At 39.5% G+C, this 27,812-nt stretch overlaps 1 protein-coding gene across 8 annotated transcripts in view; it reads right to left on the bottom strand.

The window, feature by feature from the left end:
- vti1a (vesicle transport through interaction with t-SNAREs 1A) overlaps window positions 1-27,812 on the bottom strand; it is a 298,128-nt gene that overhangs the window by 78,350 nt on the left and 191,966 nt on the right. The window contains exon 9 of one of the 8 annotated variants that reach the window (XM_069899902.1): window positions 12,211-12,371. The exons of the other annotated variants lie outside the window; for them this stretch is intronic. Coding sequence (XP_069756003.1) covers window positions 12,317-12,371 — 55 coding nt within the window. The 3' untranslated portion in view covers window positions 12,211-12,316. Of the gene's footprint in view, window positions 1-12,210; window positions 12,372-27,812 lie in introns of those variants that run through there. 8 annotated transcript variants of the gene reach the window in all.

Below are 27,812 nucleotides of genomic sequence, written 5' to 3'. Positions count from 1 at the left end.
GGCACTTTTGGAGTAACAACATTTATTACCTAAAGCCGAACTTGTCTTAAATTTTGCTGCACAGAGGCATGGACTGTTTCATTTGCTGAGAAGTTGAGAATAGAACTAAATGTCATGCAATTCTCGTTGTGACATCTGGCTTTATGATGAAAAGTTGATCAAAGGTTGAAGAAAACAGTCGTGCTTAAGCCACCCCTGTAAGAGAACCAAGCAGAGTTTTTGGCCCTACCAGTAGGTGGTCATTCTGCCTCACCCTCATCAAAAAAAGAATCTCAGGGTTGTATGTGATGTCATGTCTGTACTCTGACAATAAATCTGAACTTTGAATAATCCATATAACCACATAACATCAGTTTTATCAGTTCCATTGATGACTTGTAGGTCAACCTCATCTGATCTCAACAATCCTGTTCTTTGGTCCAAGCTCTGATGAGATTTTGATTGAAGTGGTCTTGGTGAAATAGGAAACTGGTCAGTGGTGAGCAGCCAAATGATTCTCGGATGCACTGTTGTTGTTAGCCTTCCACCTCCTTGCTGCAAATCAAGAGGATCTTATTTAGACAGTAATCTGCTAGTTTAGATTTGTCTTGCTTTTAGCTAACTGGACATACCTGGGTCACGCCCCTCAATGTCAGGTGGATGCCAACATTATGACAGTGCTAGAACTGCTTGCTCGCACAGCTACTTCTGGAGCACAGGTCTTAAAGTGCTGAGGTTGGCTGGTCTTGTAGCTTTTGGAGTATCCAGTGTTCTCAGCCTGACATTAGAAGGGACAGAATGGAATTCTGATCTGATGATCTCAGGAGGATGAGAACATTTATTATCCACTTGCCACTTCTGACTAAGCACGGTGTGATTCCTGAGTGTGGTCTTTGGCACTCACATGCTGGGCTCCATCATTACTGAGGATAGGGATATTTTTGGAGCCTCCTCCTCCCCTGCCCCCACCATTAAGTCTTAAATTGTCCACTATTAACAATTAATGTTGCAAAAGTGAGAGCTTTGATATGATTTGTTGGGTGTGGGATAACTTTGTCTCCTGCATGGGGTTTTCCAACTGAACATGCAGTTGCGACTGCACTAAGTTGGCACCACATCTTTTCCAGCCTGCTTTTTAGCACAGTACTGAATGGGCACTGATTCTCTGGCTTGCTTGTCAAGGAAGAGCAAGGGGATGATGACACATGTGTGGCAGTCTTCATTTCTGCTGCAGTTGTTAGGTCCAACATCCCTCATGAATGTCCCATATCGAGGTGCCAGTAATGTACTGAATCTATCCTTTTTACTGCAGTACAACTGTAAAACCACAGCATGCTGAAAAGTGTCTTCAGTATGAAAAATGAATTTTATCCCCAAAGGACTGTTCAGTGGTCACTTCTACAAATTGGACATGATTTTTTTGCAGGAAGACTGGAGAAGATCGGGTCAAGTAGGTTTATTCCCTGTGTTGGTTGTCTCATTACCGTTGCAGACTCAATCTGGTCCCCATATCCTTCTGTATTGGCCAGCTCTGTCAGTCAGAGTGCAATTAAAGTGTTTCAGGCAATGGACATTCATTTTCTCTATCCAGAGTACATTCTGTGCCCTTGCTCCTTTCAATGCTTCTTCCAAATGTTGTTCAACACGGCAAAGCGCTGATTCATCAGCCGAGGGAGTACAGAAGGTGATAAATAAACAATGCTTTCCTTGCCTATCTTCAAACTGGTGCCGTGAGATATCACTGGATTAGGAGTAAGTATGGCCGACTCCCAGGATTACTTCCTCTTGAATGTATTGTCAATTCTGAGATTCCGTCCCACCAGTGTAACATGACACAATAAGGGATCGTTATAGAGGAGTCTGGCACGCTGTCTGTGCATCTGGCTGCTGCTTCACTAGTTTGTGGGGCAAATTCTTCCCAATTTAATGCTACATACTATGGAGCGTGTCCTCTGCTTGAAGAAGGGATTTTGTCTCCACAAGCGCACATGTCAATTTTAGTTTTCCCTGCACCAGGTGAGAAAATGTTGTGTTATCTGTTGCTTAGGTTACAAGTTTAGAGCTATTTGCAATCTGTGCAACTAAGTAGGTCCTTGGGGTGTTGGACTTCACAGTTAAAATTGCAAATTGCAGACTGAAGAAGGTACATTATTTCATATGTTTTGGTCATGTTTCTTGCTTTCCAATTATTGGGAAAGTGTCGTGCATACCTTGCCTTTAGTTAATATTAATTTGGCTCCTATTCCTTTATTTTGCCTTATTTGGAATAAGTAAGTCAGCTGATTTAAATTTGTATAGTTGCCTTTGCTCTTCTTATTGCCATAAGAGCTATACTTATGAGATGGAAGGATCCTGTCCCTCCTACATCTATTCAATGGTTAACTGATGCATGCTTGACTGTTAAAAAAAATGAGATGCTCTACTAATGTAATGAACCTTAATTTTTTTTAATTTATGGGGGTCCTTTCCTTAACTATTTTCAGAATTTATAAGATTATTGGATCCTATTTTACGGTTTGCTTGTCCTTTCTTTCATGCATTAATGTTTAATCATAACTTCACAAGGGAAGGGTTAGATTATTAGAATAGTTTTTGTTTTATATACATTTTTTGTCTCACAAAATTAGGCAGGGATTACTTTAAAAAGAAAAAAACAGACAGTTCCAGTCAGTAGAACCTCTTTCATAGGTTGTTGACATCTATTTGTTAATATATGTTTACTTTGTTGGATATACATATTGTTGCAAATATATATTTTATATATATATATATAAAAACTCAATGAAAATATTGGAAAGAGACAATTGCAAATTGCCAATCCCACAACAGCAATAAAATCTGAAATGAATTTATTACTTCAGGTAAAGTATTGGCCATAGTTACAAGATCATTTAAGTGAACATTTTTTTTAGTTATTGATTTGACACAATCTCTTTCAAAAGTGGTAGTTACTTAAAGGTGGTACGACAATTTTTAAGGAAAGATCTATAAACAACTTCATCATCTCACTGCCTTACATGGAAGCAGTTCACCTCAGAACATTCAGGTATTGCATGCACTCATACTATACTGTAAACTCACTCCATGACAGAGCTCACACATGCCACGGATATTGCTGCGACAATATTTGAAATTGCCAATAAAATTTAGCTCAGAGTAGTCAATGCTAAATGCTCACAAGTGTTGGCAATACACTGAAGATTCTCTAGCATGAAAACATGCTAATGTATGCTGAATGCAACCCTGTTGATGGATAATGAATGCCTATGAAGCCATTAAAATGACCCTTAAAGGAAAATGTGACTGTAGGGAGAAGTACTGTCAGAGTAAAGCACTATCCCCCTTTTTGTGCCCCATAGCATTTGCTTTTCAACAGACTTGCATCTTTGAAGTATAATCATCAGTTGAAGGGCTCCTCTGCAGAGCATGACAGTTCAAAATGTTGTGGAAGCAGGAGCTGAGAGACCTTCAAAGAGGGTGTCCATTTGGCACCATTGATTGCAACATACAGTAGTTGGTATGTTTACATACTGACTGGAACTGTCTTTTTTTTTCTTTTTAAAGTAATCCCTGCCTAATTTTGCTGTGTTCTCAGCTAACTGCTTCCAAGAAATGTCAGAACACTGCAAGCCCTTCAACTAATGATTACTCTTCAAAGGTTTATAACTGCTCAACGCAAATGCTGTGGGACACGGGCCGGTTATTTTAGATCTTCAGTGCTCCCCACTCCCTCCGGTAACATTCCTTTCTAATTGATTACTGTTTAAAAGCAAGAAAAACCGGAAAGTGATCATTTCTAGGAAGATTTTCCACATCTTAACTTCTGCGATTGTTATTGGAGGCTTTCTGGAACCACAGGTCTAAATACTGAACTGTATGCAACAGTTGGGTAGATTCTTATTCTACACTATAGATCTGAAAAATCTATGCCCCACTTGAAATACATCAGGTTAGTAATTTGGAGATAATGAAGCCACTCCTAAATTTAAATGGTGTTTATTTTTACTATTATAATTAGTATAAGGTAAAAACATCATGAGATGGGACCAGAGAAGGAGTCACCCAGTACTAAGGAGTAACAGAATGCAGATGTGACCTTGTACACTCAAGATAAGCTTGGCACTAACAAGCTGATGAGCAGCAGACTAACAGTGAAGGGTAGCAACAGCTTATTCATTGGACAGTGTAATGGTATGATAATTTACTAAGTATGTGTCCTGAGGTATAAAAAAAACACCACTTGCTGATATCAGGAGAATGCGCCTTCTCCAACTAACACTGTTAGTTGTAAGTGTTACAATCCGGTAATAAAGAACCTTGATTTCGACTCAGTCTGGTGTCTGACTCACTCATTCTTGAACAAAGCAGACCTAACAGTAGAAATTCCAACATATTGCATCTATTAATGAAAAATTCAATTAAGATATATTGATGCAACAGGTTTAGCAGTCAATAAAAACCATTAAAAGACTGGAGAGTGACAAATCTTAGTTACGCATTTCTAAATCATTAAATTGTGGCCTTACCTACATTATAGTTGATCTTCCGCTCTCTTTGGATTCAATTCATTCCACTGACAAACGAAGAGCCTTGTTACAATACCCATGTTGGGAGTGGAGTGAGTGGGGGGGATGAGCTTCTGTATGCAGAAGCACTGGAGTTTATTTGTGGGTGAATTTGATTCCATTGCTCAAGCTATCTGGTCATCATTCACTTTGATCTGCATATAATAGCACCACGAGGTCAGGGACCACAATTTGCCCTGTATTTAAAACAGTTGGGAAATCGAGCTAAAGATAAATGTGCATTTATAGTGGAAGGAAAATTGACATTGTGTATGAAATCAGTCAAAGTCTAAAGATACACAGATCCTCAAATATAATATCCATGATGAATGATCCTCCAATCTTTCTTGACTGTTCAAAGTTGGTCAGTAAGTTACAGTAAAATAGCAGGGAAGAATGTCAATTTTTGTAATAATGTTACTAGGTATACAAATGCGCCTCAGTACTTACTATTTGAAGCTCGCAGGAAGATAGAATAAAAACATCAAACAAGAGCCCATATTACTGAAAGCATCATGAGAAAAAAAGTTGTTCATGGACCAATAATATGGTCACTGGAGAAACAGAATGAATCATTTACTTCGAGAATACAATTTTATTTTTTGACCTCTCAGAAGTAACAACATGACAGCTATCCTGAGTACTGTAGCAGAATGCTAAAACTTGTAATTAACATTATATTTCTACATCTGTTGACTAAAAGAAGCACAGAATGCCAGCCACATAATTTCTCTTATAAATAAATACATTCAATGAAGAATTCTGGCACAAATTCTAGTTTTACTCTGAAGTTATCCCTCTTATTATACAGACCTGAAGCTTCTTCATTCCCTCCATCCAATTCCTGGAACATCCTAACTCGATCCATTGTGGGATCAAGTTCATCACATAGACTTCTGAGGTTCAAGTCACTTCTGACTTCACCATGCTGCCTATACCCCCAACGCTTCCAGTATAGCAGAGCCAGAAGAAACAATGATTCTCCTAAACACCTAAATGCAAGGGGGCTAGTTTTAGGATGTACAGGGGGGGGGGGGGGGTGGGGAGGGGGGGAGATATAAGAGGTTAGTTTTTTCCACACTGTGGAATGCACTGCTGGCAACTGTGGTGGAGGCAGGTACATTAAGATCTTATAAGATACTATTTGGCCGGTACATGTAACTGAGAAAAATGGTTATGCAATATGGAAATTCTAGGTTATTAGGTTGCCACAACAATGTGGGCCTACTGTGCTGTAGATTTCTATGTTCCAGAGAAGTTGGAGTTCACTGTCTTTTTGCCCTCACCCCTGACGGATGGTCTCCCGCTATTATAACATAGATACCACCCAAGACACAGGGACTGGTACTGCATCAGGGAGCTCATTAGCACCCAATACTGGCTGAATTATGATGAAAGGCTCAAACCCGAATCGTTAGTTATGTATCTTTATCTCTACTCTGTACAGTTTGTCCTACTGAGTTTCTGCAGCATTGTGTTTTACTTCAACCATGGGGTTTGTAGACTTTGGTGTTTTACTTAAATTTACCTCTGTAGTGGTAGTTGCTACTTACCAGAAAATTTACACCTGGTTCATAGTACTAACAGGAGAGTGAAACACCAAAAGTCTGCAGACATTGCATAAAAAACACAGAAATGCTGGAGGAATTCAGCAGGTCTCGCAGCGTCCACAGAAGTTAAAGATATATAATCGATGTTTCGGGCTTGAGCCCTTCTTCAAGGTACTATTTTGTAGTACCAGGAAGCTTGGTATTAAATAGAGTAGATTATTGCTTGGAATTTAAAGCTTTGCCTCAGATTGGGCCTTAAAATCGCTTCATGTTTATTTTGATTTTTTTCTTGTACTGTTTGAAAGCTCCACCCAGGTTAGTGATGGTTATTTTTCATTTATCTTCTGCACCACATAGTAAATCAGGTTTTTTTTTAAAATGTTTGTCTACAGTTGCCTTGAGATAATGGTAGTGACTGTAGACTATTATAGTTTGGATGGTTTGAATCATTTGTGTCGATAAGCAAACTGATCAGAATGAAGGCACTCTGGCTGTTCATCCTTTGGAATATAATCTGCTCTCGATTTTATTTTTAAAGCAGAATTCGGCATTACTTTTTGCAGAAGAGGTTGCAATCCTGATTAGTATTGATCAGCATCAGAGGATGTGAAAGAATTTTCTTTGCTTGCAACAACCTAGAGCCAACAGCGGTAGTCAAGCCTTCATCAGCCACATGACAAGTTGAAGGCGGCAATGCATGCCCTCAGGACCCATGGGCCTTCACTAATGCTTTTCGAATCAATTTGGAATGTATTCAACAACAGAGATCCATAGAGTGTCTTTGACATGTGTTTGATTTTCTAACTCACCTACCAATTTGCTTCTTTGATGAGGAAAAACTTAAAGCCATGTGGCCAAAGTGGGTTTTTGAAATTTAGATCCACAGTTTTTCTTCTCACAACAACAAAGCTTACTGAACGTTTTGTATAAACGGAATATTTCTGAAAATTATGGGTTGTCAGTAAGTCATACAAATGCATCATGTGATGTGGTTAGGGGTGGGCGCAAGTGAAAATCTCTGGTATGAATCGTAAGAAAGGTTGCAAATCCCAAAGCTGTGTGGATATTAGAGAAAGGAAATTCATTCTGTGAGCCCTTAGATCAGTGGTTCTCAACCTTTCTTTACCCACTCACATCCCACCCGATGTAATCCCTTACGAACCACAGAGCACCTATGGTATCATATTGCCACAGGTGCTCAGTGGTTAGTGAGATTACTTAAGGTGGTGTGTGAGTCGAAAAAAAAAGTTTGAGAAGTTAGATCAGCATCTCAAATATTCTTTTTTATTCCAAGCTATTAGAAAGATTTTAGATTTATATTTATCAGATTTATTGTCAGAGTACATACATGACATCACATAAATAACCCTGAGATTCTTTTTACCTGTGGGCGCAGCAGATTACCACTAATTGGTAGTGCAAAAAATAAAATGTACACAGCGTAAAACCTGTAAAAAAAAATAAAAGAACTATAAACAGATAACAAATATAAACAAATTGACTGTGCAATACACAGAGAGAACCAAGAAAATCAATGAAGTGCACAAGTAAGAGTCCTTAATTGAGTCTCTAATTGAGTTTGCCTTTCTCATGGTGGAGAGGTAGCAGCCTTTTCTGATTTGGTGGAGCAAGTCTTGTGTCACCTGTAACTCTTTCCTGATGGCAGCATCGAGAATAGAGCATGTCCTGGGTTGTGTGAGTCTTTGACGATTGCTGCTGCTCTCCGACGGCAGCGTTCCCTGTAGATGAGGGTTTTGCCTGTGATGTCCTGGGCTGTGTCCACTATATTTTGGAGGGCCTTAATCTCAGGGTTACTAGTGTTCCCATTCCAGACCGTGATGCAGCCAGTCAGCACACTTTCCACCACATCTCTAGAAATTTGCCAGGGTTTCTGATGCCAAACCAAACCTCGGCAAACTTCTGAGGAAGTAGAGGCACTGACGAGCTTTCTTCACGATGTCATTAGTGTGTTGGGCCCTCCGAGATAGTGACTCCCAAGAACCTAAATTTGCTCACCCTCTCCACCTCTGATCCCCCAATGATCACTGGATTGTATACCTCTGGCTTTCCTTTCCTAAAGTCAACAATCAGCTCCTTAGTTTTGCAATGAACTCTTCAATTTTTTCAGTCTTATTTATGTCAATCTATGGCCGTGGTAATTCTAGCCAAAATTCAAGACACTCGCCAACACTGGTGCATCTTGCCTCTTTGTTCTTTTTAATCTTCATAACATTCAATGTTTTTGAGGTGATTAAATGAATAGACATGAAAACCACCAAAAAGCATTTAAAAGCACATTTTTCTTCTTCACAGATGGTCATTTTCAATCCCATCCGCTAACAATGACAATTAGCGAACAAGTCTATGTGCGATGTTTTAGACTCATTACATGTTGCTTCACAGGAAGACTAATCACTATTAAGTGGCTGGATACAATCACTATCAGAAGTTCCAAATATTGTGACCCTGCTGGGGAATATTTTGGAGGGGGAGGGGAGGGGAAGGCACATTGAAGGACAAGTGGATTTGGTGACTTCTGTGATGCATTTGTTTACAACACTGTAAGTTTTTACCTGCATTGTGATTAAATCATAATTTTTCCTTTCCGTGAAGTAACACTGAACTTAATGCTATCAGGTTATCTCCTGGAAATGCACAAAACTTCCAGTTATTTCACAAAAAAATCTCCTTTTAAAATATTTAAATTCCTATTATTACAAAAATATTGTAAACTATTATATGCTAGTGAATCCACAGATATGTCACCTTCAGCAGAGATGTGGAGGACCACCCTATTTATTTAGCTTAACGATGTTATGTCTAACTCGACAAGGGGAAAGGAAGTTACTCAACGAACAATAATTACTTGTTAATGCCCAAAGCAAAAGTAAACACGAGGCTGGGAAAAACTGACAGGAAATGCTCAGTGCAATCCATTTTCTTGTCAAATGGTAATGAAATGAAATTCTGGCAACTGTTCTATTGAAATCTAATTATCCAAAATGTTTGGTGATGCATCAGTAGAAGTGAAAAGTGTTGTGCCAAGTTTATTCTTAAATAATCAAATGAAACCACTTTGCGACGCAGATCTAGATCTTTGAGGGAAAACAATTGTCTATCTCTGAGATTTTAGCATACTTATTACTTAGACCACTCTAAAAGCATAACATATTGTTTTAATCACCAAATTTTGTCCTTTACCTAATAGCTCCACATCAATACATTTAATTGCACAGGCCTATAGTTATAAGATTTTATATCAGGACAATACACTTAGTATGATTGTGCCTAACTATTCAAACCTCCCTGCCTTTTCGTTGCCAAACTCATTTATCAAATATTCTCCCAAATTTCCTCAAATAAAAAGACGAGTTTAGGAGTGTTCCAGAATACTGTGCATAATCCAGGTCAACCATTCTCAATGGGGCCTCTACAGTTTAATCTGGGGGGCCACAGCACATTTAGGGGTGTGGGGGGGGGGGGCATAGACTGAAATAGAGTTTTTTTATGCAGTCAGTAGAAGTATGGAAGAAACCAACTAAACCTGACTGCTTCACAAGGAAGTTCAAAGAGGGCCACAGCCAAACCAAGGTTAAAATGGCTGATCTAGATCAGTGTTTAAGGGCATCATGAGTGTTGCATTCAAATGAGAAATTAAATCCTGAATTCTTTGACTAAAAAATTTCAAAGCACCAATAAAGTAAGAACAAGGGAGTTACTCCAGATCAACAGTGGAGTTGGTGTTCACTCCAAACCTGATATCTTACTAATGAAGAGAGTGGGGGGGGGGGGGGGGGGTGGGGAGGGGGGAAGGAAGGAAAGCTTTTTTGTGATAAACTCAGCATCTTCAGCAATTTATCTCATCAAAACTCAATATTTTTGAACATCTAATGTAAATATGTACTGCATGTTTATTATACTCTCACTAAAATATGAGATATAATTGACTGAAGAGCTAAGATGTGCAAGAATATCAATTTTCAATAATGCATGCTCTTGATGCAGGCAAGTGATCAGATTTCAGAAATTCAATGAGCAATGCTGAAATATGTAGATGATACCAAATTAATGGGACTGGTGGAACTGGAGGAATCAGCTTAGAAACTACAGAATGAGTTGGATAAAATATGTAAGTGGGCAGAATAATGACAAATGATTTTGAATGTAGCAGTGTTGAATAATGGCATACCGGGAAAGACAAGCAACAGGTACTGTGAAGGGTGATACAGCAGTGAAGAATTATACTGAACGATAACTGAAATATATTTAAAGCTTGTCTAATGAAATGCTGAAATCACCAAAGCCACAGAATATTGAATATCATAGCCAAAAACAATGACCTCAAACAGCATTATAAGCTTTTACATGAGAAGGAGCCTATTTAAGTGCAGTCTGTGTTGGTGAGCACCAATGTACAAGGGAAGTCCTTAAAGTGCAGGACACAGCGTTAAGGGCAGCATGGCTGGGAATCTCAGCAGATATATGGCAGTAACGTAGAAGGTGCGAAACACAAAATTCTGCAGACACTGTGATTGTAGTAAAAACACAGAAATGCTGGAGGAACTCATCAGGTTTTGCAGCGTTCATAGGAGGTAAAGATATATAAATAATGTTTCAGGCCTGAGGACTTCCTCAAGGTAAGAGTCAAAAGGAGGCATCAGCGTGGATAAAAAAGCTAGGGGAGAAGGGAGGGACTGGGGGAGGGGGTGGCTCTGTGAATACAGAGCTGGGGGAAAGGAGACAGAAAGGGAAAGAGAAAGCTAGAGCAAAGGAGAAACAGGGAGAGATGATGGGGAGGGGGAAAATGGAAACCGGAGAAGTAGATGTCAATGCCATTTGGATGGAGGATGCTCAGATGGAATATGAGGTGTCGTTCCTCCAGTTTGTGGGTGGTGACAGGGTAGCAGTCAATGAGACTATGGAGAAATAAGTTGGCATGACGATGGGTAGTGGGGGGGAATTGAAGTGTGCGGCCACTGGGAAATCCTCACAATTGCAACGGACAGAGTGAAGATGCCAAATGAGGCAATCTCTCAGTCTGACCCATCACCATTTGGGGTCCCAAATAGTCCTTCCAAGTGAAGCAACACTCCACTTGTGAGGAACTAGCTTCTGACATAGCACTGTCCACTATTTCAACCACTTAGCATATGATCCCACCATCAGATACATCTTCCCCTGTCCACCTTCTGCAGGAACCACTCCCTCTGTGAATTCCGTGACCACTCCTCCCTTCCCACCAATCGGCCTCTTGGCACCTAACCATATGATCACAAGACTTACTCCCACAACTCCTCCCTCACCCCCATTCAGAGTTCCAAATAATCTTTATAAGTGAAGCAATGCTTCACTTGTGAATCTGAAGGAGTTATCTACTGCATCAAATGCTGCCGTTGTGGTCTCCTCTAAATCAGAGAAACTGTATGGAGGCTGGGAGATCACTTTGTTCAGCACCTTCACTCTGTCCACTGCAATAATGTGCATCTCCCAGTGGCAACGCATTTCAATCCCCTGCCTCATTCCTTTGCCAACATGTCTATCCATGGTCTCATGCACTGCCAGACTGAGACTACTGACAAATTAGAGGAATAATACCTTATCATCCATCTGGACACTCTCCAACCAGATGGCATTAACACTGACATTTCCAGTTTATGTTAGCACCACCTCCCAAAACTCCCAGCCCCGGCCATTTCTCCCCTTCCCTTATCTTTATTTCAACCTTCTTCTCTCTCTCTCTCTCTCTCTCTCTCTGTCCCTTTGCCTCTGTCTCCTTTCTCCTAGCACTGGATTCCCAGTCAATTCCTCTCCTATCCTCCTATCAATGTGCAATTATCACCTTTTCTAGTGGCCTGTGTTTCCACCCCTCATGCCCTTTTCTCCCTTCTCCCCCAGTCTCTTTATTCAGGTGTCTTCCTGCTTTTTTGCTCATTCCTTGAAGAAGGGCTCAGGCCCAAAATATCAGTAATACATCTTTATCTGCTGAATTCCTACAGTATTCCTTTGCAACATTAAAGATGATAACTTTACTCATCAAATGTGGTAATTTTCCTGAAATGGTGTCAATACATTTGGTTCTTGATCAGCTTTAGACCACGTAGAGAAGGTGTTCCTACCATGCTGCAGGGCAGGGACTTCCAGGGTTATGATACACATTACAATGGAAGCCCATCCAACTCAGGAAGATGTGTGACTTGGGGTGACCACTACTCTCATGCAGTTTCAGCCATCGTACTTCCTGTCCGTGGTCAACTCCTTCCCCTCCGCCATCCGGTTTCTGAATGGACAATGAAGCACAGACACGACCTCACTTTTTTCTTCTTTTGCACTAATTTTTTTTTTAATGTGCAATTTTTGCATTATAATGCTGCAAAACAATAAATTTTGTGACGTAATTATGACAATAAATTTTGATTCTGATTCTGGAGTCCATTGGCAATGACAGTGCAGGGAGTAAATGTTTAAGGTGGTGCTCAAATATTTCTGAAACAGCAAATCACGTCATCACTGTGTTGACATCACCTTTATACCTGGTTAATTACTTTTGGAGATTCTGAAGCAGAATCATTTGCCACAGATTAGCCAGCCTCTGACCTGTATTGTTGCCACAGTGTGTGCGTGACTAGTCCAGTAACTTGATAATCACTGTTGACCTCCATCATGTCAATGATGGTTGTATTCAACAATACTATGGCTACTAAATATTAATGGAGGTGGAGAATTGATCTTGTTGGAGAGACTCATTGCCTGGGACTTATGTGGCATAAATATCAGACAAAGCCTAGATTTTGTGCAGATCTTGCTACATGTACAGACTCTTCATGAACAATTAAGTAGGGAAATTCATCAATTCATTTCAGTTTCTTACCCTATTACAGAAGAATGATCATTAACAAAAGATATTTTGATGCAGAACATTGCCCGAAGAATTCCTGTAGTGATATTTTGAGGCTGAGAAGATTGATGTCTCTCATTTGGAACTTTCCTCTGTACTGGTTAGAGGATAAAGGAGAGCTTTTCTAATTCCAATTGATTGCAATTTTATTTAGGCTATTGGGTGTCATTGTTGGGTACTGTCTTGATGCCAAAAAGAATTCACCTCTTGAACTAATCACTTTTGTCCAAGTTTGGAACAAGGCCATAATGAAATCTAGAGCTGAGTAATCCTGGTAGAACACTAGATGAGTATTACTGAGAAGATTACTTACAAATGAGCAATTGCCTCTTACTTTAACTAATGGCAGCATCTTCCTCACTTTACTGATGCTGGGCTAATGGAACATTAACTGTGAATTAGTTTGCCTTCTTTTTCGTGGAACCATAAATCTAAACATGGTTCCAAGTCGATGGGTAGATGCCAGTGTACTGGAACAGCTCAACCATAGGCAAAGATAGGTCTGGAGCTCAAATAACTAACATAAATGCCAGGATACTTTCAGGAATCATCGCCTTTATTTCTAAACATATTGTTCAGGTATTCCTTAATATGGAGTAAATTGAAGACGCATAGCAGACTGCAGATGCTGGAAGCTTAAGCTAAACAATCTGCAAGAGGAAGTCAATGGGAGAAAAAAAGAATGGTCAATGTTTCAAGCCTAAATGCATCAGGTTTTGAGAGTCTTCAATCTTGATGAAGAATTTTGGCCAAAAGCAGCAAGCATTCTTTTTCGCTGAGTTCCTTCGTCGGGTCATGATGGGCCATGGAGTGAATCGACCTGGTTGTAGATAGACTCTAAATTTAGGAACTGATGTCATGAAATTCTTTATGCTGAGTGATCAATATATAAAATCCAGATAGATAAATGGCAGCAACAGCTCTGAAATAATTATTGACTTTGTTGAAGTATGGACTACACAGTCTTCCTTGTATACAATAATTACAAAAAGCCAGAGAAACTCAGTAGGTTATTAAACAGAGAACATTATATAGCAAAGATACATATCCAATGTTTCAGGCTTGAGCCCTTCGTATTTGGGCGCCCTTGATGAAGGGCTTAAGCCTGAAACGTTGGTTATGTAACTTTATCTTTGCAATATAAAGTATCCCCGATAACCATCCATGTTCCGTTTTGGATGACTGGTCGTATCTTGGAATGGACATATGTCAGAATTGCGTACTAACCTTGTTAGTCGGCGACCCGGGGTCCGTAGGCTGGGCATGGCCATCTTGGTCCCTGTGCGCATGTGCGAGTCTTCAGGAGGCTCATGTGCTGTGGGTTCGTGCATTAAAGTTCGTGCGAGGGTTAAGGAGTCGAATTCAATATCATTGGGGCACTTAACTCTCACGCATGTGCCAACCAAACTTCAACATGCAAATCCACAGTGCATGCGTTTACTGAAGACTCACACATACGGACAGGAACCAAGATGGCCATGCCCACCCTTTGGACCCCGGGTCACCGACTAACAAGGTTAGTACACACATTTTGGCTCTTACATGCCATATGTTCCTGTTATAGTTTGTCAAGTACAATATAAACAGTGTAAATTTTATATTTTTTCTAATATAAAAAAAATGGTCATATGTGTGGATGGATGCAGGTCTCCAATCACGATGCACACTTTCATGTTTTACTTTTTGTGTACTATTATCCTTTGACATTTCTGTGTTGCCAGTAGTGAGCAACCTGGCAGGATCTAGACTAAAGAAGTCAAAGGCAATTGAATATTCTTGCAGATTAACAAAAGCAGAAGTAATTGTTGGTGGATCCTGAGAGAAGGATGCTGGAAAATTGAAAATAAATCTGAAAGGAGGAATATGAGAGTTTTCTTAGCAAAGGATATGGGCAATAGGGTTGACAGAAGGCAGGGAATCAAGGATGAGAAGTGTTCAGATCAAAGTGCACTGCACGACACTGAATAAATTGCAAATTATTCAACAACGTATTTTGGTGAATGTGGTATAGGTATGTAACTAAATCCATCCCAGACATATAATGTTATTGCTGGATGTAGCAATGCATAATAAAACTAATACCATATGCATCTTTCAGATAAATGTCCCTCTGGGTGTAAGCAATGATTATGGCCTTCAGCTTCAGACATAACTGCATTGTATTGCTCACTAATGTAACTTTCTGGTCAATAGTTTACTGGTCTGGTTCTAAACTGTAATCAATATTAATATAATATTAAATATATTTAAGGGCTAAACAATATTGGCTGCACAACGCTCCCTTGATAAATTGTTTAGGTAAGCACAACCATAGAGCAGAGGGGTCATAGAATCATAGGAAATAGGTGCAGGAGAAGGCCATTCAGTGCTCTGAGCCTACACAACCATCATGGTTGATCATACAAGTTCAGTAGCGTATTGCTGTTTTTGTCTTCGTACCTCTTAATCCCTTTAGCCACGAGAGCCACATGCAATTCCCAAATGAATATACCTAATGAAGTGGCCTCAACAACCTGCTGTGGTAGGAAGTCCCCTAAGTTCACAACTCTGAGTAAAGAAGTTTCTCCTCATCTCAGTCCTAAGTGACTTACTTCTTACCCTTAAAGCTAATGACCCCTGGTCCTAGAAGGTCTTAGGTTTAATAGTCGAGGAGGTAGGCTTCTGGCAGAAGTGTAGTAAAGGTTCTCTTTTTCTTCTCAATCCTGATGTAGGTTCTCAAACCAAAACATTCACATACACCTTTTGCCTCCACAGAGCTGCTTGAACAACTAACTTCTGTTTTTGGTTCCAGATTCCAACATCTGCAGTCTGTTTTGTCTTCCACGGTCATGGTGCTTGTGCAGTATCAGAACAAGACTGACGCATTTCTCATACAGGAGACTGGATATGGGCTATTCAATGCGGTAATATGGAATGGTATTATCGGTTGTTGTCAGATGATTCACCAATGCTTTTAAAGGTAATATGGAAGTGATGGTACTTAAGTTACTGTCCAGAAAAATCCATATCTTACGCCATAACTCCTATACTCTAAACTTTTAGGTAAGAGGGAGAAGTTGCCTAACAGCTTGTCAAACTAAGAAGCAGTTCTTCTACAGGCTTCTAAAGATTCTAATTTTTGTCTGAATCATCAGATTTGACAGAAGCAATTAGAAAATTCTTGGCAGATGTACGACATTGCCTTTTAGCATTTTCAGCAAGGAAAATAGCTTCTCCCCATCTTTCATTAAACTATCCATACATATCTATGGGGTAATGGAAGAACAACAGCATTTGCAAAGGAAATAAGAAAGACAGGGAAGATCAGGCTACACAAGGACACAATTACCAATAGAAACTACCCTTTCACTAAAACAACCACTTCCTCAATAATGTCCCTGATGAGGACTGCTTAAGAACTCAATCTCAAAGAGGAGATAGAAAACTATCTCCTCTTATTGTAAGAAAATATACAAAACTATTACATTTTAAAAAGCTAGCCTCATTTTTTAATCAATCCCAAAATTTTTTCCGAGAAGGGAGTAAACCAAAAGTCATTAAATGTTATAGCGATACACAAATCCCAGTCCTTTTTACTCAATCAAACTGCTGGAAAGCAGAGAGCCTTAATACATGTATATAAAATTTCAGCTGCTACAACACAAAATACATACCTTTTCAGATCTACTGATGCTCATCTGTAATTAATTACTGCAACATCTGACAGAACATCAAGCATGGAATGATAGTTTACAGATGCATCCATAAGCTTTGTTGAATTAATTACCAAATTATGCCAGAGACCATTAAAATAGTCTTTATGCAGATGGAAAACCTCAACGTTTTTAATGAAAATATTTCCTAAGAAAACTTTAGATATGTCACAGTAATTCAATGAAAAGCATGATTGTAATATTGAAACCACTAAATTGCTATAGATTTTATTTTGCCAAGGTCGGATACACTTAAAATAAAGAACACAATTTGTCCCTTTGTGGAAATATACACCACTTTAAACAGCTAAAAATACTTCCACTAAGTAAGTGAATCAGTAATCAATAGAATGGTTTCACTTGGAATATAATCTGTTCTCACAGTGTACATTAAATGCTCAAATCCACTAGCACCGAATCCCTGAATGTGATATTTATATTACAGCTTGTGCTATCATTGCAAAGGCTAAAATTCCTACAAAATTCTGAAATGGCCACAGATTATTCAAAAATTTTCAACAAAAGTACAGTTCAAAAAGGCACCTGAAAGCAAAGATCAAAATTAACTCTGATATTATAAAATGACAATTACCAGTTGCTGCTTTAATTAACTCACCACAGAGAGAAAAGGATGCCTTGCTAATGCATCTGATTTTCTCAGCAAGTAACGAGGTGGTGTAATTAATTTGAAACATAGCAATATTTTGAAAATTATATAGCTCCATAGGAAAGCAGAAGCCATAAATCAGCTATGCTGATTGGAATGTTTGTTACAAAACAGAATTAAAGGCAGCTTTCAAGATATTTGAAGAAATTTGTTGAGCTCAAATGAATCTACAACACATTTTCACGCTTGCCGAACACAACCAGAAAGCAACCAAGTGGTTTAATTACATTTACCTTTTGCAGTTTTAATTACAGTATATTTTATATTATTTAACTTAGTATGGTGCATTGCATTATGTGAACTTCCAGATGCATTCCATGACAATAGCTCAGGGCTTTTGCAATTTTCCATGATGTCGAATTCACTGTATTCACCAATGCCACTATTCCGTATATATTCTTTTGCTCATAATAATAGGTAAACAGATTATTTAAATATCTGATTAGCTATTTCTAGAAAATGCATTGCTATTACTTGGAAATCGGATATAGATTTGGGAATGCAGAAATGGCATGCTGAATTACATTCTTGTATTCCACTTGAAAAATTAACATAACCTACGTAATAAATATCATTTCTTTTTGAAGATATGGAGCTCATGCTTAAAATATGTTGGTTTGAAAGTTTGAGAGCTTATTCCAGTGGTAATTGAATTGAGGTTAGATTTTCGTTTTTGACATTCTCCTTTTTTCTTTTATCTTAGGGGTTTATGGGTGGTTGGGGAGGAAGGCAGGGAGGGATAAGGGGATATAATATATACCACACATGTGTTTTTTTAAATCAATTTATTCCTTTAATAATTATAGATGTGGTTTTGAAACTTTTAATTAAAATATTAAAAAAATAATTTCACTATTTGCGAGTAGTATGTTATTTATTTATTTCTTATCACAAGAGAATATAAATGATAACTTAAAACCGAATAATAGCATTGTTTGGAAACTAGACTATTAAAAGTTTTGAAACATACATTCACTAACCCACTGAAATTTTCAAGGGATAATCTCTCAATGAGTCACAACGTTGCACTCTACAAGAGAAGTGGAAGAGGGGTACAGGTTGCCAGAGAAATAAGTTTAAAAAAAAAATGGATTGTCCTGAATTCTTTTGTTGGGATATCAACTATTTTCTCATCATTACATGTAGGTAAATAAAACACAAATACCTTGCTTGTAATCAAAATCTATTTTAATTGTTCTGTTCAGGTTGTTTATCTTGAAAAGTAAGATTTAAAAAAAACATAAATATTGAGACTAATTTAACCTTTTTCCCCCCACAAATATTTAATTTCCAATTTGAACGGAAATAACAAAACAACTATTCAAGAATTTATTAACTCCCTGTACTAACATTTTTCCTAAATAAAAGATTTTAGAATTGAAACACAAATAAAACAGGCAGAACATAAAGCTTCCACTGAGGTACCCGCCAGTTTACTTCTCAGCTAAATGTGTGGCTCCCCCAACTGTTACTTCCTGACTTTATTTGCAGAAGATCAGTTGGGAAATAATGAGTTACAGTTTGCTTTCAAAGATATCAAAAAATGTTGGAAAGTTTATGCCCGAGCTCTTTAAAACCTGGAATTTTCTGAGGGAAAGGCTGGCACTTATAAACCAAATGACCTGGCATGTTCTTTGCTGTCAGTGCTAAAGCTGAAGATCCAGGTGAACTCTGGGAGCTGGAGGGTGATGCCACGGTCAGAACCTAGTACATGAAAATTTGGAAAAGTGTGTGTCAAGTGTTTTCACGTTGGCTCGGGGTTTGTTGGAAAATATAATTAAAAACACATTTTTAAATGAAAGATCATTGTATCGGCTAGGCTTAATTAGGCTGTGTAAATGTATTGGACTTATAAATTGGTTAACAATTCGTATTATGTACCAATTTTTGCCCTTATTTCTGTTCACCTGACTTATCCAGGATGCAGTGGTTCCCACCATTTACAGCCAAGGACCCAATCCTGCAAACACCTCAAAGTTCACTCCAGATTAAACCCACAATGATTGAACCCAGGGTCAACTGCACATGTCCACGTGGACTGGGATCAGCTTCAGTGGACTATTGCGCGATCAGCTTGGATATTTTCATCGATAATTTGCACAAACAGTAGGAGCCTCCCAGTTTACAATGGTGGCTACATGCACACTAAAAATAAAAATTGAGTAATAAAAAGCTTGCTATTTTAAATAGCAGAGTTGCCAAACAACACAATTTTCAGTCAATGCTATTTTGAACTTCAGAGTTTTTATAAATTGTTCAGCTCGAAATGATCAAATATTAGATAAACTGGGAATTATAGGAAGCAAAGGAGGAAACAGTGGGGAATCTGACAGAAATCGTTGCGTCATCCTTAACTACAAGTGAGGAACAGTAAAAGTCCTAAAATCCAGACTGCTCAGGGATTGGGTTGGTCCGGCTTTTCTGGATTCTCAGAAAGTACTTTTAAAATTCAAATTTAAGAGAAATGAAGAAAAGATGAACAAGTAAATATTGATAGTTTATTAACAAAACATTTTTTCATGTAAAATAAAGTACCCCAAAAAATTATTAGTTCATTTCTGTGTATCTGTGGCACTTATGTATGCATGCATGTATACAAAAGCTCGCTAAATTTAAAAGGTTTGAGAAATTTGGATTCTCAAGTGGTCTGGGGTACTGGCATCCTGATTTTTGGACTTTTACTGAACATGAAGACTGGCAGGGTGCTAACATTAATCTGCAAGTTCAAGAAAGACAGTAGAGGTAAGTCAGCAAAGTACTGGCCAGACAACCTTATCTCAGTGGTGGAGAAACTATTGGAAAACATTCCTAGGAAAGGCAGGGACTGATTAGGGAGAGACATTATGGCTTTGTTCATTGGAAATCCAGCTCTCAAATCTGATTGAGTATCTTTTGAGGAGGATCTTGAGAAAATTGACCTGGTACAGGTGGACTTCAGCAAGGTCCAGAAAGCTAGAGCACATGAGACAAGTGATTTTGGTAAACTGGATCTAAAACTCATTTGGCGATTGGAGGCAGAGGGAAATGGGCTGCTTTTCTGACTGGAAGTCTGTAAACTGTGGTACAGGCAGTTCCTGAGTTATGAACAAAATCCGTTCCTAAGTTTGTCTAAGTCGAATTTGAGGGTAAATCGGAAGAGGTTCTTATTTAGTGTCAGACAGTCAAATGTTTGTCTTAGTGTATTATTATCAGTAAATCTTCAATTCAAAGAAGAAGTGGTTGTGCAGTTCATCTGTGGACACAAAGGTGACTTTGCATTCCTGGTCTGGAAGCACAGAGTCTAGCACAATGGGGCCACTGGACGTCTGTTGTTGTATTAACTGTGGCTGCTGCTTTATGACACTGTTCATGGCTTTCCATCAGTTTTTGGCAGTGGTTGTCTTCAAAACTGATGTAGCTTCTAGTTCTCTTGGCTGGATGTCACAGTAGCATAGGATTTCCTTCACATCATCTTTCTTGCACGAACACCTTGAGGTCTCTTTCCGGTCTCCAGCTCACCTTAGAACATCTGGCAAGACATATGGTGGTTGTCTATTGTGATGACGTGTCCTACCCTCCGCATCTGGGCTCTCATGATCAGGGACTCAATGCTGGTGGACTTTGTGTGACTCTAGACCTCCAGGTTGGAGACATGGTCTTACCAAAGGACGCCAAGATAGAATGGAGGACGTACATGTGAAATTTCTCCAGTTGTTTGATGCGACATCGGTACAGAGTCCAGGTCTCACATCCATATAGGAGAGAAGGGATGACCACAGCTCTGGCACAGACTGATGGAGTACTTCAGTTTTGTTCAGGTCAATGGAGAGCCCAAAGAGTGTAGCAGCGTCTGAGAATTTATTCAGCATTAACTGTAGATTACTGTCTTTGTGTATGAAGAGTGGGAACAAGTACATACGGTTCTTATTTAGCATCAGTTAGTCAAGTGTTCGTCTTAGTTTATAGTATATGGTATTTTAACATCCATGGCAAATTCATGTAGGCAATTTTTGAAGAGCTTTATTTGTTTTCCCTAATGTGGTAGACAGGGCGCATTCATCCTTCCATGTTCGAGGCTTGCACTTGATGACATCACACAGGTCACGCCAACTTTAAATGGCATGCCAATGTAGCATCCTGTGGGAGGAGTGGTCCTGCATGGTTTCAGCACTGCTCTGATGCTGGCAGCCAGCGTCCAGCCGACGTTGAATGAGGCCACATTTTAACAGAGACTGGTCTGGTGGTTGTGGCTGAACACTGCTGTCAGTCCCAGGCAGGCTAAATGCTCCTGCATTCTGCTCCATAATCTACACTGCTTCCTTTCTCTTCATTTATCATGAAGCTCTATCACCCTCTGAGCTCTGATATCTCTCTTTCTCTGATATTTGCTTGGGGAAACTCTTTAACTATGAATCAACAGGCAACAGCAGCGTTCTCCTTCCCTGAACCGATGAAGCGCTGAAGCTGTGCGCAGACTGTCCGTAAGTACAAGTTGTCTGTCATGTAGACGATCGTAACCTGCCTGTTTATTGTGATCCATTCTGGGACCTTTCCTGTATGTCATATCTCTAAATGATAGGTCACTCGTCTGAGTGCTACTGATACCATGTAACCCAGAACTACCTGTCGCATAGTTGGGTGGTCGGTGACTAAACTGGCTCCCCCACCAGGGTTGCATGGTGCAGAGGGTGGCTAGACACCCTGCAGGATGAAAAACAAGATCTGTCAAAGGGTGGACGAAGCCTCTTGTAGGGTCCATGTCCATCTAGCAAACACGTGCCATGAAGCACAGAAATGGCATTCCTTGCATCAAAGCTTGGTCTGGCCATTCACTGCAACAGAACTTCCCCCAGGTGTCTTGGACCTCATCATGCCACTGGATCTGGGAGGCGATGTCAAATGGGCAGGTCTGGATCTGCGCAACCCCCTACTCACCTAAATCTATTCACGCACATGCTGTTCTTTTCTGAGTAGTGGGGTGTTCTCATATCAAACCCCACAAAATAACTGAAAAGAACCATCATCATCCTATGGGATGGATAGCCAGAAGAAGATATCTAAATCATTTGGATGAGTATGTTTACATTTTTTAAATTTAAGTTTAGACAGATAGTGCAAACTTTTGTGGCCTGATAATTAAGTCTGCTGATGACATAGAAATTAGTGTAGTTGTTGATGGTGAGGAAGGATATAAATCAGCAGGGAGTTTGGGTTGAGTGCTGGCAGATAGAATTTAATCCAGACAAGTGTGAGGAAAAGCATTTGGAATTGTATAGTACTAGCAGGGCATGGACAGTAAAACAGGGATCTTCGAAGCAATGATGAACCAAGGGACCTTGCGATGGGAAAGTGTTGGAAAATACCAAACAATGGTTTGGCTGCATTTCAAATACTGTATGTAATTCCAATCACCACATTAAGAAAGGATGTGGTAGCGCTATAAACAGTGTAGAGGAGATTCGCCAAGATTTTGCTAGGAATGGAAGGCTTTAGTTACAAGGAGAGATTGGAATAGTTCTCACTAGAGTGCAGGAGAGGGTTTATAAAATGATGTATTGGGTAGTCACGGTCTTTTCGAAGGTCAGGGGAGTCTAAAACTAGACACCTTATGTTCAAGATGAGAAGGGAACTGTGCAACAGAGATCTGAAGTTAAAGTTTATCCACACAAAGGATGGTGGGTACATACAATAAGTTGCCAGAGGAGGTGATAGTGGCAGGTACAATCAAACTGTTTAAAAAGCACTTGGACAAGTACATGGATAGGAAAGGAATAAGATAAGCCAAATGCGGAAAGATGGAATTACTGTAGATGGGCATCTCATCAGCATGGCAATATGTACCGAAGGGCCTGTTTCCAGGTTTCAGGATGCAATTTGAATGAACCATTCAAGTAAACATGGTCCCCTTCATTGCAAACAGATCTGTATTTTTTAATGATTTGTCTCAAAAGAAAGAGTACACGTAGCGGTTTGCATTCCTGCTTGCCAACTGGATTATTTATTATTTGTAGCCATCGTCATTCTATGTTGCAAATGATCATTAGGATTGAACGGTTATATGCAGGCATTTTCACTTAGATTGTTCAAAAGAAGTCGTTGCAGAGAGTGGCTACACTGCTCTGGAAAGGTTCCAGAGAATTGGATAAATTCAAATATATGGGCACTTTTCAAGAAAGAAGACGACAGATACTAAGGTTAGTTAACCTGCCTCCTCACACTGGAAAAATGGTACAGAATGCTGAAAAAATATTCTTCTCATAAAAGGTACAGAAAGCAAGATACAGGCAATAAAAAGCCAAACTGAAGTTTGGGGGGGAAAAAGCACGGACTTTTTGGAGACAGTTTCTCCTGTAACACAGTGTTGTTTCACCCAACAGTCATCCCCACTCTGCCAACCTATTTGTTCATTTGGCCTGGGTTTAAGTGCAGCTGCAAGACAGCAAGGAGCTGTTAGTTACTATCCAGGACAAAACAGCCTGCCTCACTGACACCACATCTGCCACCCTAAACATTTGTTTCCTTCATCACTGGTGCAGAACAGCTGCACTGTCTACCATCTACAAAATACACTGCAGTTACTGGCCAAGACTACTCTTACAGCACGCAAATCCATGACCTCTACGGCCAAGGAGGACAAGGGCAGCAGGCGCACGGGGACACCACCACCTGCAGGCTCCCCTCCAAGCTGGACGACGACTTGGAAATAGACTGTTGGTCCTATATTGTGACTGATTTTCAGATTTATTATCAGAGTACATAAACGGCATCACATACAACCTTCAGATTCCTTTTTCCTTCAGCCATGGCAGAATTACCATTAATGGGTAGTGCAGAAAAATGAACTGTACACAGAATAAGCACGTAAACAAATAGGAATTAGAATGGGACCAAATCCTGGAACATGCTACTCAGAGTTCCCTCACTGGAGAGCCTTCTTATGGACAATTAAGGGTGCACAATTAATGCTGGTCTTGCCAGCCTACCTAGTCCCAAACAATGAACAAAGAAGCAAAACCTGCCCCAGTTCATCTTCAATGTATTTCAAGACGACAAAAATCGGTCCTGTCACCTGATGGTTCCCAGAGTTAAGAGCAAGTGTAGAGTTACTAATCCACATTGCTAATCCACACTGAGTGTGGCATCAATTAAATGATGGATCTCGTTGATTTGAACGTTCTGTCAAATCACTCACTACTTTGAAATCTTTTACCAATGTGCGAAGTTTTGCTAACCTGCTTCACAGCATACTGAACCGACTAAAACTCTACTGTCCCCTAAATTGTGGCTTCAAGCAAAGAGCTTGATTAAGGGAAGGGAGGGGGAAATGGGAACAAAATAAACGCATAACGATTCAAGGAAGAGATCATTTAAACCCAAAATTAGTTTATTCTTTGCACTTCTTAGAAGTGCAAAGAATAAACTAAGTATAACACCTGCAGCAATCAGATCTTAGAGATGGATTAGAGTAACCCAGGGTGTGTAGTTAATCACATGGCAGTTGAATGGGAATTAAGCAGCCTAACTTTCCTTAGGATAGAATAAAATTGCTTAGTAAGCAGTATACTGATGAAGTAGAACACATGCAAATATACATTTAAACAGAATTACCACATTACAAAATGACGATAATCTATTCAATGAAAATAAGTAAATAAAGCAGGTGTCACCAATTAAATTGTCCCTATATTACAGAATAGTTTTAAATAGGATGTTGATAAACCCATATTGACATATCGTGATTTATGACTAAATGTTTTCAAGAGCATTACGTTTATAAAATATCTTAGCTAGATAGGTCAAAATGTTTTTAAAACTCAAACAGCTAAATTAGAGATAGTAGACAATTCCACCACGATAAAATCATATTATCGGAGAATCACTAATAATTTGATACCACAGTTTCAAAAGATATGGAAATGCAAAGCAATACCCAATACTTGATTTACTGATTGAATTAAGCAAAATGCTTACTTGATTTTTGAGAAAAGCCAATAAAATGGTCTTCAACTCCGAACTGATATACATTACATGTAAAAATGTCAAGGGAAATCATGCAATATCCTGTCCTTTACTTGCTTTTGGCTCATCTCGAAATGCTCTATAATTGTAATGTTACTTCACACAGGTCTTGGATTCCGAGGTGGTGGTAGTGTTGCAAATAATACTTGTAATAAACTCTACATGCAATTTCAAATCTTGCTTTTAGCAATGATGAACTAACTAAATGTTGTCTCCTCAGGGAACGTGTAATCTGCAAGGAAAAAGAACCTTACCCCTAATAAAGCAGGTTAGTTAGGAAATACTGACTGTAAGCTCTGTAAAATGATGGAAAATCAGACACAATGAAGTTATTGTTCTAATCTTTTGACAGAATAAACAATGACATTTGAAAGGATCTGCATGATGTCTGAAATACTGACATATTTTCATTTCAATACCTCAAAAAGAATTTCTACCAACATATAAAATCCATTATAATGCATCACCGGGGATCATAGATTATTGAAGTTACATTATGCATCTTTGACCTGGCCACAGCCCTCAAAAGGCAAGGAAACAGGTAACTAGAATGTCAGGATGGGATGGTGAACACAAGAGCTGGGAGAGAGGTATAAAGTCAAAACTGAAAGCACTACATCTGAATGCACACAGCACAAATAGAAAGAAATTAGGAAAATACAACTGATAATAGTTACTAACATTCCCGTGCTCACAAGTCTGTCCACACCTTTACGTACTATTCCACCCTGACCACCCGCAGATTGGAGGAACAGCACCTTATTTTCCGGCTGGGCACCCTCCAGCCAGATGGCATTAATATTGACTTTACATTAAATCAGCTCGCCCTTTCTTTTCCCTCCTCCCCTCTTCCTGTCTTTCCAGATCCTTCACCCACACAGCCCTGACATCCCCCTCCCCTTCAATGCTGCTGTCCTCTCCCTCCTTTCTCATCTATCATTTCCTACCTTGCCAGCCCCCCCCCCCCCTCACCCACTTCCCCTCTCCTACTCTTTTATTCATTCAGAAGCTGGCCGGCATTTTCTCAAACTTTGATGAAGGGCTTAAGCCTGAAACGTCGGTTCTGTATCCTTACCTTTGCTACCTAAAGGAGTCTGTTTGACCTGCTGAGCTGCTCCAGCATTTTGTGTTTTTACTTCGACCACGGTGTCTACAGAATTTTGTGATTTACTTCCACACATAAAATTGCAAATTGACTGAAGATATACAGGAGCCTCCAGATGCTAGAACCTGGAGCTAAACATAACCTGCTGGAGAAATTCAGCAGGTCAGGGAGCATCTTTGGGAGAAAAAGGACGGTTGACATTTCGAGACACAACCCTTGAACGATACTGGTTAAATGCAGTGGAGAAGCAGATGTAAAGAGGACAGGGCTGGAAGGATGACACGTGGGCCCCAATATGAGATTGGTGAACTAGGTAGAGATGAAACATGACAGACAAGAAAATTGGCAGATAAAATACAAAGGGTGAGAGGGGCAAGTAAACCAAGTGGTCAGGCGGAGGAATTTATTCATACAGGGTGGAGTGGGTGATGAGAAGGCAAAGGCTGCCAGTGATGGAATTTGACAAAAAGTGACGGTGAGAATGATGGTTGAGAGACCAGATGGAACTGAAAGGTTTCAGCTCAAACCATCGACCATTCTTCTTCTCCACTGCTTGAGCAGCTGAGTTCCTCTCCAGCAGCTTGTGCTCAGCTGCAAACTTACTACGAGAGTATTCCAGATATTTAACTATTCAGAGGGATACGCAAAGAGGGGTGGAAACAGGGTGGCCCAATAAAAGAATAGAATAGGGAGGAAAGATTATAGCTCAGAAAATCAAGAGATACCAGTATCATTTTGGCCGGAGTGGAGAAACAGCAGAAAATATTGCTGGAAGTACACAGGACCCACAAACAATGCAGGATATGGTATACATCAGGAAGTGAGAGAGGCAACAAAAGAAATTCAAGGATAATGGGGGATTTTAATCCACATATAAACTAGGCCACAAATCAAATAAAGCAGCAACAGGTGTTATTCAGCGTACGTAGCGTACAAGAAATTATCTTCTGGATCTGCATTGAGGAACCAATGAGCAAACACTTATTTTAGAATTAGCACTGTGCAATGAGAAATAAGTAATTAATAATCTGGTGGTTAAGAAGTCTTTAGGCAATAGTGATCATATTACAGTAAAGGATTTGCATGAAAATTGAAAGTGAGTCATTTATTTTGAAATCACCATCTTAAACAAGAGCAGTATATGAGAGACAGTGTAAAAAAAACTTACTTCTGACATCTCCCCCCGGAATATTCCTTCACTAAATCTCAGATGACCTCTGGCATTGGCCATTGCTATCCTTGGGAAAAGGTGCTGGCACTCCATCCATCTCGGTTGCCCAAACTCTTACATTATTAAGTCGTCTTTTGTCCTCTGTCACTCAAAGGAGAGAAGTTCTAGCTTGTCAACTTTCCTTCATAAG

The sequence above is a fragment of the Narcine bancroftii genome, chromosome 10 (assembly GCF_036971445.1).
Source record: "Narcine bancroftii isolate sNarBan1 chromosome 10, sNarBan1.hap1, whole genome shotgun sequence".
In the NCBI taxonomy this organism is placed as follows: Eukaryota; Metazoa; Chordata; class Chondrichthyes; order Torpediniformes; family Narcinidae; genus Narcine; species Narcine bancroftii.
The sequence above is the reverse complement of the archived record's forward strand: the minus strand, read 5'-3'. Positions and strand labels throughout refer to the sequence as shown.